An 11,487-nucleotide genomic window follows, 5' to 3' on the forward strand; every position below is an offset into this window, starting at 1 on the left:
TGGAAGTACAATACTTTTTGTTTGTTTTGATCCCTGTTCTAGTCAGTCATCTCTGACTCCAAAATGTAAGACATGACCTCTGACCTGCTGTTGATCTAATAGATATTATTTATTGGAGTCCTTTAACAGCATTTACTTCCAGTAGACTATGAGTAGATTATTAAAAATCCAATAATACAGTTTGTACCAGAAGTCCTATTGGTTCCAAATTGCTGGGTGGTTGGTAAAAAAACTAAAAACTACACATTGTTCTGTTTCTTATCCTTATTAGTTTGGCACAAAAAACAGCAGCAACAAAAGGGCCGAAAACCAAAGGGGCAAAATTATTTGCAATTTATTTCAGCTTTATTCTGCTTTGTAGCACCATGAAGCTAATAGAAAAAACTATTTCTGCTGGAATGCTTAGCCACGAGTTGCTTCTTTTGATTAAACAAGCTAAAAAGTAAGATGTATGCTAACAGAAATGTTACCGGTATTTTACTGTAACTGGAGGCTGATTTAATCAGATGTAAACATTTAGAAGTACGAATAGAGTAATTTCATTATGGAGCAGCCATGTTGAATTTTCAGAATTAAAACCAGCAGAGCATGATTATATTAAAGCAATTAAAACGAATATAAAATGTTAGCCACAACTAGTGTCACTTCTTTAGAATGCTATTTTAAGTTGTTTTTTTTTTTTCCTTTTTCATGACGTGAGGTTAACAAACATCCTCTTTCGACTATGTAAGGGACCAGGAATGAATACGATACTCTTAAATGCTGACAGAGGAATGTTTAAAGGAAATAAGGGACTTTAAAAAAAGCCTTGGGAAAGAAAAGGGGAGGAGAAAACACAGCTTCAAATACTGAAAGAAAAACTAGAAAACAAGGAGAAACACTTTTATAGTATGTATGGGGATGCATTTTCTAGCAGAAAACAGTAAATGAGTTAAATTAGTCAAAAGTCTAATTTTTTCATGATCCAATAGACACCAGACAGACAGCAATTAGCAAAGGATTTAATATATTCAGGCACAGCGATAAGAAAACGTTTTTGTGTGTTAAAGGCGGAGGGAGATCGCCTGCCACCCGGCCACACGGTCAGCCAGCTGGAGACCTGTAAGATCCGCAGTATCCGTGCTGGGACACTGGAGCGCCTGGTGGAGACATTATTGACGGCTTTCGGAGACAACGACCTGACATACACCTCCATCTTCCTCTCCACCTACAGAGCCTTTGCCAGCACCCAGACTGTACTGCAGCTGCTGCTAGACAGGCATGCTAAAAAAAATTTTTAAAACTGAATTACATGATGTAGTGAATGTAAATTTCTAAATGCAGGCTCTTTATTGCTTTTCTATTGCAGATATGGGAGTGTGGAGGACAGCGAGCAGGATGGCTCAGAAAATAATGAAGCCATCAGAAAGTGAGATATATTTTTGTACATCACCATCACCTCCTACTGAACCCCATCTGAGATCCAGTTAACATCACTGGCTGATCACATCGTCTCTCTGTGCGTCTTGTCCCTATAGTGCCCTGGCTTCTATCCTGCGCGCCTGGTTGGACCAGTGTCCTGAGGACTTCCAGGAGCCTCCAGACTACCCCTGTCTGCACAGGCTGATGGACTACCTGCGGAAAGCTCTTCCAGGATCAGAGGCTCTTAGACGGGCTGAGGTTCTGCTGGAGCAGCTGCACAGTCAGGCCAGCATGGATGAAACAGATGGTATTACTTTTTCACATTTTTTGCAAATATTTCTAATGCTCTATTGTTTTAATTTTATTCTGAGTCTGATTATTTCTTTCTTCTTCAGTTGTTTTCCAAGGAAACAGTTCTTTCTGCCTGGGGGAGGAAGAGGAGGTGGAAATCGAGGTACAGGAGGACTTCCTGTCCTTTGATGCTGACCTGGTGGCCGAGCAGCTGACCTACATGGATGCGGTAAGAGGAGGAAGATGAAATGGAAACATTAAAGAATAGCGTTAAAAATCCCTTTGATGCTTTCCTATGACATGCCACCAGACTTGTTACTGTCTGAAGCTCTCGGTGTATTTTGTTAAAAACAGACAAAGTTTTAGCACAAATCAGAGTAGCCTATTCCATTAAGATCAATAAAAACCCCTGTGACTGATTTAAAACATCAAGATTGCAAAGATATTTAATCTGATCTGAAAAAGTTGGTGGAGGCAGAAGTCAAACTGTTAGGGCAGAAATGATCAGTTAAAAGTATATTCATACCTTCCAACATTGGGTGGTCTCATTGGTGTATCGGCCCTCGGAATTGATTTGTAATTTCTTACCTTGTGCTTTAAGCCTGGTGAAAATGTGTTTCTTTGACATTCAGTTCATGATGATAAGGATAATGGGGGGAAAAAGCAGCTTAATCATTGAAATAAGAACCAGGAGGCTAACTAATAAGGCAGTTACACTGCCGTGTTATTAGTATGCAGTGTTGCAGATCAAAATAAAAAGTGTGGACCACTGACTGCCAAACTCTAAAGAATTAATTGGTTGAAGAGAAGAGGCCGCAGCGACTTAGCATCAACTTTAAATTCATACAATTAAATTGTCTAAATTAATAACAGCAGGGATACATGCATGAGTGTACAGGAAAGTTAGCTTTTGGAGGAAACTTCACTGAAAAATCAGGAGATTAGTGGGAAAAGTCAACAATCAGAAGCTTGGTGGGAGGTACAGTAACATTAAAAATCAGGAGTCTCCCTTTTTTAAATTTATTTAGGCATTTCACATAGATAAAATAAAAAGAAATTGCATTTTATACATTTGTAATTTTTATACTTAAGGACTTTAGGACTGTTGCACTTTCATAATAATGCAAAAACTTTAATAGAATCAACAGAAAATCAGATTCAGGTTAATTTAACAATCCCAAATGATTGTCATGAGTTTAAAAAAAAGGATCAGACACATTTTCTCGTTTTATGTTAATTTAAAACCCCATCCAAGAACTTGCTGATCTCAGATTAATATTAAATTACTTACATTTTTACTGCTGTAACATAAAAGCTCCGCTATGTGTAATTTGAACTAAGCGGCCCACATTTTCGAATCTTAATAACACCTTTGGCTCTAATTCTGATCAGTTTTTGTGTATCCTTTTTTTCCAGCTGTTGTTTAAGAAGGTGGTCCCCCACCATTGCCTGGGCTCCATCTGGTCCCATAGAGACAAGAAGGACAACAAGCACAGTGCTCCCACCATACGTGCAACCATCACCCAGTTCAACGCGGTCGCCGCCTGCGTGGTGAACACCGTGCTGAAGCACAGACAGCTCAGACCGCATGTCAGGGCGAAGGTCATCCAGCGCTGGATAGACATTGCTCAGGTTAAAGAAAAAGACCCAAAATATCAGATATACAATAAAAAATCAGCTAGAAGGAGGCAGGTTGTGACTGTTATTGTTTGGTTTCTTGGAGCAGGAGTGCAGGATACGCAAAAACTTCTCATCCCTGAGAGCAATTGTGTCGGCACTGCAATCCAACCCTTTGTATAGACTGAAAAAAGTGTGGGCATGTGTACACAGGTAAGCCTAAAACCTCTCAAGTATGCACATAATTTCAGCTGCTTTGGATATAATGTGTATATAAATATATTGAGGCAAGCTGCTGCCTTTTTTTGAATATGTGTGTTAGCACCTGTTTCTAGTCCCATTCGCTGACTTGAGCTTCTGTTTGACTCGATGCAGAGACAGCATGCAGACATTTGAGGAGCTCTCAGACATTTTCTCTGACCACAACAACTACCTGACCAGCAGAGAGCTGCTCATGAGGGTACGATCTACTTCCCCTCTCACTGACCCAATCTTCAATTCCCACGATGCTTTTCTTTTTTCACTGGTTTCAAACTTTAGGTGAAAAGTCTTTTACTTTTGGTTTATCCACAGGAAGGTACTTCAAAGTTTGCCAGTCTGGAGAGTTGTGCCAAAGATCACCAGAAGCGCACCCACAAGAGACTGCAACTGCAAAAGGAAATGGTGAGAGAATCCCTCTGGGACTCTGAAAACAACTACCAGACAAATTGATTCCTTTTCTTTTTAAGTGGGCTGACATGGGAGAAAAAAATGCAAATAACACATTCCTTCTGAGCTATATACTGAAAGAAGAATTCTTGCCTCTCCAGGATGTTGAAGCCACATACTTAGCTTTGTTTATCCAATGCAGCGTGTGCTGTACGCACATTAAACCTTAGCTGTAATTTACTGGCCTGCCTCGCCATCTGTCAACAGCAGAGGCTAAATTAAAGCAGCAAAATCAAACACTTGCACTTCCAGCAGGATCAGGAAGGGCTAAGAAGGATTTTGAGAGGAACATGCTGTTACAGAAGCCATAAGTTGCTCCCTGTGTCTTTGTGGGGCCTGAGATAAAGCCTTTAAATTCAGAGTCATTTTCTCTAATTCACTGCCATTAAACAAATTCTGATGGGCTTGAAGTTGTTATATGTTGGTGCTCTGATGTAACCAGCTTAAGCTTCAAGATATGAAGCAACAACGATTATTAGATTCTCAATATATAAGATTATATCACCACATCAGTGTATTTAATTCCCTTTTGAGACAATTAAAGTACCAAGCCTTATAAAAATAAATAATTTCTAAAATGATTTCATTATGTGAATTTAACTTACAATAACATTAGCAAATCACTGACTGAAATAATGGAAATATAATAATAAAAATTTAACTTTATTGATCTAACATTGAAGAAATTCACTCAGGGGGCACCAGAGCAATCAATTCAATACAATTCGGTTTATTTATATAGCGCCAATTAACAATACATGTCCTCTCCAGGCACTTTACAGTTCACCTGATCATACAGTCAACTTGATTCAAAGTTTTCTGTCTAAGGAAAATCAGATGATTGCATTGACTCATTGACTCGAATGCAATTCCTCACACTAAGCATGCTTGTAGCGACAGTGGAGAGGAAAAACTCCCTTTTAACAGGAAGAAACCTCCAGCAGATCCAGGCTCAGTGTGAGCAGCCATCTGCTGAGACCGACTGGGGTTCAAGGAGACAGAAGCAGAGATGCAAAAAGCAACTGAAAAAGGCGGATCGGTCAAGGAAACACACAGCCAGGCAGAATAGGTCAGAGTCAACTCCCATGTCAGAGAATGAAGAGAGCACATCCAGCCAGTCACAGTCAGAGAAACAGGACTACACTGGAAAAACAGGCTGATCTCCAACATTTATTAACAAAGGTGTTGAGGTTAAGGGTCTTGCTTGCAGTCTGTGGAGTGGGACTTGAACTCAGAACCTCAGGATTCCAAGCTCTCTCTATGCCCTAACCACTAGGCCACCACACCTCACCTGCAAATACGCACCACCTATTATTATAAACTGGTCTGGTACTTTCTGATCCTGCCTGTTGCCTCTTTGCTTTAAAATGACCAAATAAATGCTTGTCTACAGGGAGCGATGCAAGGAACCATCCCATACTTAGGGACGTTTCTAACGGACCTGACTATGTTAGACACGGCCCTACCAGACTTTGTGGAGGTAAGACAAATACGCTCCCTGTTATTTGTGGACCTTAGTGGTCCACCTAATGCTGTTTTTCTAAGCAGCTGCTGGTATGTGATGCCCCATGGTCTGACAGCACATTCTCTCTGTCTCTTTATCTGCAGGGGGAGCTGATCAACTTTGAGAAGAGACGCAGGGTGAGGGACTCTCCTGTTTATTCATCACCAAACAAAACCCAAGCAGCCTGTTTGATGCTAAGTATTTCTCTGTCTTTGACGCTATCCTTCTGCCTCTGCAGGAGTTTGAGGTCATCGCGCAGATCAAGCTGCTCCAGTCTGCGTGTAACAGCTACTGCCTGACTGCAGACCAGGCGTTCATTCGCTGGTTCAAGAACCAAACTCAGCTCAGCGAGGAGGAGAGGTAACGCTGCTTTTCTCTCACCTAACTGTACGGTTGTGTGTTAAATAATGAGCCAGTTAGTGAAGGAGCTATGGTCTGTTGGATCTATTGTCCACACACAAAAAAACAAGAGAAGCTTTTTCTCCCTGCTCACTACCAGGTCTTTACTCCCCGCTGATCTATTGTTTTTCCTTTTTTTTGCCCTCTCTGCCTCACAGTGCACTTGGTTTATTAAAGTTTTATAATACTGACGGTTTATTGCTATTGCTCTGTCTTACAGCTACGCCCTGTCTTGTGAGATCGAAGGTCTCGGCGACAGCAGCCCAACTTTACCAAAACCTAGAAAAAGTATGGTGAAGAGGCTGAGCCTGTGAGTGCGCCCAGAATATAGATGAATGAAGGAAGAGCTGAGTTTTTACTCACATCTAAGCAGCTTTTATTAACATATAATCCTCCACTCTACTTTTCAGACTGTTTCTTGGACCAGAAAGCAGCTCGGCCAGTTCTCCAGTCAGAGAGACGCCACGCTCGCCTCCTACTGGCAGCTCGGGGGAGAGCATGGACTCGGTCAGCGTGTCTTCCAACGACTCCAGCACTCCTTCAGATAACGAGGGACTCGCCAGTCCCACTCACAACTCAGAATCTCAACAAAACAAGGTGGGTTACAGCTAAACAGTTTGTTTAATATCATGAATCTAAAAGAAAATTCTTCAGTTTTATTATATTAAAACAAACAAGATCTATTACAAATCACAGATTAATAAAAATTGTTTTACAAAAAGAATTAGTTTATATTATAAACCATCCCAAAATAAACAATCACATTTAAAGTACATTTTTTTTCACTTTAATTTTGACAAACCAGTAATATTTCTGTCAATTTTACATATTAGAAAGAAAGCATAACTATCTGTAAAAAAAAAAAAAAAAAAAAAAAAAAACATTTTTGAATTAGTCATAAATCTTACCAATCTGAAAAAGTATAAAGCCAGCATGTAAAACATTAAAATGAAGAAATTAGAAGTGGAATAAAAGTTATTTATAATTAGGTCAGTCTTAAAGAGGTGACAAGGATCTAAAGGTAGGAAGAGCTCAGTTAATTTGTTTGTGTTTTTAGCGTTATCGTTTTGCTAAATTAAAAACAGATTTCTAGTTTGTATATTGCATATATTATAAAAATAAATTAAGATGCTGAGTAAGCAAGTGCAAAACATTAAGCATGGTAAGGCATGACTCAGAGCTGCTAAAATGTCATCAATACTTAAACATTTCTGTGACTCTCTCAGCTCTCAGAATCATCATCTTGCACTTCGCTCCACTCCATGGACACCAATTCATCGACTGCTAGCAGTTCCATGACTCCAGCGTCTCCATCACTCCCTGGGCGTTCTGGTACCCACAGACGATGCATCTCCCTCACTCCTTTGTCCCCCAGCTCCCCGAGTCAGACCCCGGCTTATAACACCCAAGCCCAGGACACATGCATCATCAGAGTCAGCCTGGAGCATGGCAATGGGAATCTGTACAAAAGCATCCTGGTGAGTAAAGACAAATACTTTGCTTTTCTCTAAAGGAGACGGGTTAGTATTTTAAGACAATCTAAGTCAAACAAAGTATAAGCTGATAAATGTTGTTTTGAACAGCTGACCAGTCAAGACAAGACCCCAGCTGTGATAGCTAGAGCCATGGCAAAGCACAACCTGGAGGTGGAGCCAGAGGAGGGATTTGAGCTGGTGCAGGTCATTTCTGAGGAGAAAGGTAACAAATCACTGTACTTACAAACAGCATTGTATGCAATCCTTAGTGTAATTTTCAGAGAAGAGCATTACTGACATCAATTTAACTGTGTTTTTGTTTCCTCTTTGATGTCTCTCAGAGCTGGTGATTCCTGACAACGCAAACGTTTTTTACGCCATGAACACCTCTGCCAACTTTGACTTCCTGCTGCGCGCCCGAGGCTCGGCCGGCCGGCCGGTGCAGCTGCGGAGTCGCTGCAGTTCCACTCTTCCCCGGGCCCAGGCTCGCTCCAGCCTCTCGCTCAGACTCAGCAAAGTAACGCTGTGACTCCCTCATACTCTTGCCTACAGCGAAGACAGTGATTATGAGTGGATTCAATAAGACATAAAAAGAGCTATGAGATGTTTAACGTGGACCAGATGCAGTGAGCTCTTAGACTCTGTTTTACTCGTACCATTTGGGTCACTTTACTGTGCCATCATCACCCTCCCAGCCTTAATGTGCAACAGTGACCCCAAGTGGCCTCCAATCTTTACAGGTTTTTTTTGCACAAGTGGGAGAACCAAGCTCCCAGACCTCCAACAGTATTGAAAACGACTAGTCTTTGTAGATTAAGCTTTAATTTGTTGTTTTAAACAGGAATAAAACAGAAGATATCTGTTGTTTTGTTCTGTTAATAATGTCTAACAGTATTCTAAACCATATTAACTGACTGAAAGAAACTGTGACGTCAGTACTTTAACCCATTCGGGCATCTTGAACAGTCCTAGTCGGGCTTGTGCACAATGTGCACAGTGTACGTGTATACATATTTGTGTATATGTGTGTGTTCCCCCCCTCCCGCCATATTGCGAGCTGTGTGACGAATGCAGGTGCATTCTGATAAGTTCCTATACTTGGTTTTATCAAGTCCTTGGCAAATACTGAAAAGGCCTTACCTGCCCTGTCTTCAGGGTGAAGAGGTGCAATTAGTGCTGCTTTCTGAAGCTGATTTTTCTGCTTGCATTGAAATAAATTCTACGTGCAAGAACGGAAAATGAATTTGGCATTCTACTGCTATAGAAAGCAGATAAATATCTGACTGATGCATACTTGTACCGTATGCTAGTCGACAGACGCCAGTGTTATGTGAATCTGAAGGATGAATGAACCGCTCTGTAGGTGGTTTTACTCCCTCTTTACTAAACGAGATCATGTTTTTTGTTTATAACTGTTGCTTTTTTTTTTTATATATATGTTTTTTTGTATTTCTTTTGTGGGCTTATTTCATTCCAGAAATGTTTTCACTAATGTTAAAGTGACAGGAAATCTTAAACATAAGAACTCAAACAGTCATAAAAGAAAACCATCTGTGCCAGATTTAACTTTGACAAATTCCAAAGGACGCTTTATTTCATTATCCATCTGTCTCATGTAAACCCTTCTCCTCTGTAAGCCAGGTGGATGTCTCCTCACACTAAATCACATCAGCATTAGCGGGTTCCTACAGGGTTATGGTCATAGCACGATGCTACCAGTCTGACCACTGATCCCAGTCTGTGTTAACATGTTAGCTGGGCTTCTTAATGCAGCCCTTCACTTTAAAATGTTTTTCTAAAATCCATGCCCATTTCCTGTTCTCCACTGCCAAAGACTCTTACTCTACTTAGATGAATAAATTATTGCCATTATCATCAAAGTTGTCTGTTTTTTGTTTTTTATGGATGATCAGATATGCTGTATCCTGAGCTCATCTCTTCAAGTAGCGTACAGTACGTCCACGTTCTCATGATGCACAGCGTTCTTTCTCATGTTTAGAATAATAATACACTGCTCTGGACAAGGCAACGACTGTTTATGTGAGAGGAGGACATTTCCTCTCATATGAATACATCACCTATGACCTTCCTTTACTGAAATTGGGTTTGTTCAGATGAAATAAATGTTGTAGAGCCTTTTACTTAAAGGTAAACACCACAGGGTTGAAGTCAAAAACCAATAGAACTGGAACAGCACTGTATTGATAGATCGCTCATAAAATTGGGTTTCATCTTACTCTTTCTTTTAAAGTTATCATTATTGGTTGCATTTTATTACTTAGACGGCAAACATAAAAGTCACTGTGCTCATTTGTTAGTACATTTCGATTTAGTTTTAATCCCAGCTGTAGTACTTTAAGCTATGGTCTATTATTAGTCAACCAAGTCTTAACATTTTTACTGTAAATATATTGAGCTAAAGTATTAGCATATATCAATAGAAATTGATCTTGATGTTTCATGCTAAATATTTCTTATTGATTTTTTTAGATACTTGTGTTATTTTTCTTATTTTAGAAAGTGTAATAAAATTATAGTTAGTTTTCAGAAGAATAAATTCATTATAGTATCAGCATTATTAAATCTAATAACTTTAATCTATTGTAAAATAATGTATGTTTAATTATTTTTCATAAATAGGTAATATGCCCTAAAATAAACATTCCTCTGACAAAATTTTCCTTAACTTTAAATTAAATCAGGTCTAAAATGTAGTAGGGTTTAACAGACTCAAACGAGCTAAATTGACTAAAATCCCACTAAGGATAAATTAAAATGTGCTTCGAAAATTAACACTGAAACCCAACAAGTGGTTGTTCAGAAATACAGAATTGTATGTTTGGAGCCTTTTCAAGTGAACTGTTTTCATGTCTTCTCAAAGCTCTTTTTAAAAAAAGAACTATTCAGTAATAGAAGTAAATAAATTCCAGATGATCATTGTAATCGAACAATGTCGTCAAGTTCAGCTTGTTTTTCAAATTGCTGAAAAAGTTTTCTATGCGTGGAAACCCAGCAGATTGCATCAGGTCACCCATTGACCTGTAGCATTCACTCTTCCTGGATGACCGCATAGTAACAGTGGGAAGTAACATTAATTTGTTGTTGACTTTAAGGCAACCCCTCCTCTGTGGTGGGGGGATGTAGCCACAGTTAGGCGAATAACAGGAAGAAACCTCCAGGAGGACCAGGCTCAGTTTAAATTGCCCTCCTGCAACAAACAGGGGTTTGAAAAGATTGAGCAGTTGCATAGAAAAAGGACACAGAAGCACTGATCTAGGAGTACTTTCTATGTTCCTTTGGTCATTTCATTTTGGAGGGAAAATAACTAACATAAGGAATTCTAGAGCCAGTATTTTAGTTAAGAAGACAACAGAGCACATTTATAGCAAAGCCTGGAGCCGGTGCAATTATTTCTGCAGCCCCCCTCCTAAAATTCAAGATCAAGTTTATTGCTGGGGATCTGCTCTACATCTGATATATTTAAAAATAAGTAAGTACTGTGGATGCATGAATGAATTCCACACCCATCCAGAGAGAAATACGAAACATCCCAAAGTAGACATAGTTAGTGTAAATGAAGGGACAGTTGCAGTAAAAGCAATCATAACATTTATGAAAGTAGAATATGAAGCTTACAGCTAAGTCTACAGAAGCTTAACTATAGACATAGTCCAGGATAACCGGAGCCACCTTAATGACCAGCTTTATCAAAAAGTATTAAGCCTAGGGTGTCTGCTTCATGGATTAAAATTAAAGTATGGTCCACAGGAAAAGAGGCTTGTAACTAAAAGATCTGCCTACTTTTAGAAATTCTATGAACCACTAGTAAACCTGCAGATTTCAGAGAGATATCCCTAATGGAGGTGGTTAATTAGGGGTTAACGTGAGGAAAATTTTTAAAGCTTTTGAAGCCAATAAATGGAAGCTAAAAAAGGATACATTTCTCTACATTGATCAGAGCTCTGGCTGCAGCATCTTTAAATTAACTGAAGGCTTTCAGCTGCTTTCTGTGGACTGAATCCACTCTGCCGCATTAGGCGGTGCTGGTGAGAGGAAGAGGAGCTCTTGAGATGAGGCTGTGGGCCAACATCA

General features: G+C 39.6%; 1 protein-coding gene across 2 annotated transcripts in view; it reads left to right on the forward strand.

The window, feature by feature from the left end:
• Positions 1-9,262, forward strand: part of rgl1 (ral guanine nucleotide dissociation stimulator-like 1) — a 29,010-nt gene extending 19,748 nt beyond the window's left edge. For both annotated transcript variants that reach the window (XM_015382669.1, XM_015382670.1), the window contains exons 3-18: positions 1,050-1,258; positions 1,349-1,408; positions 1,518-1,708; positions 1,797-1,921; positions 3,109-3,324; positions 3,419-3,522; positions 3,685-3,769; positions 3,883-3,972; positions 5,411-5,497; positions 5,626-5,658; positions 5,760-5,881; positions 6,141-6,230; positions 6,331-6,517; positions 7,147-7,398; positions 7,504-7,618; positions 7,737-9,262. In XM_015382669.1, the coding sequence (XP_015238155.1) occupies positions 1,050-1,258; positions 1,349-1,408; positions 1,518-1,708; positions 1,797-1,921; positions 3,109-3,324; positions 3,419-3,522; positions 3,685-3,769; positions 3,883-3,972; positions 5,411-5,497; positions 5,626-5,658; positions 5,760-5,881; positions 6,141-6,230; positions 6,331-6,517; positions 7,147-7,398; positions 7,504-7,618; positions 7,737-7,924 (2,154 nt within the window). In that variant the 3' untranslated portion in view covers positions 7,925-9,262. The remainder of the gene's footprint in view (positions 1-1,049; positions 1,259-1,348; positions 1,409-1,517; positions 1,709-1,796; positions 1,922-3,108; positions 3,325-3,418; positions 3,523-3,684; positions 3,770-3,882; positions 3,973-5,410; positions 5,498-5,625; positions 5,659-5,759; positions 5,882-6,140; positions 6,231-6,330; positions 6,518-7,146; positions 7,399-7,503; positions 7,619-7,736) is intronic.
• Positions 9,263-11,487: the final 2,225 nt, after the last annotated feature.

This window comes from Cyprinodon variegatus, unplaced genomic scaffold, assembly GCF_000732505.1.
Source record: "Cyprinodon variegatus isolate N-32 unplaced genomic scaffold, C_variegatus-1.0 Scaffold261, whole genome shotgun sequence".
Lineage (NCBI taxonomy): Eukaryota > Metazoa > Chordata > Actinopteri > Cyprinodontiformes > Cyprinodontidae > Cyprinodon > Cyprinodon variegatus.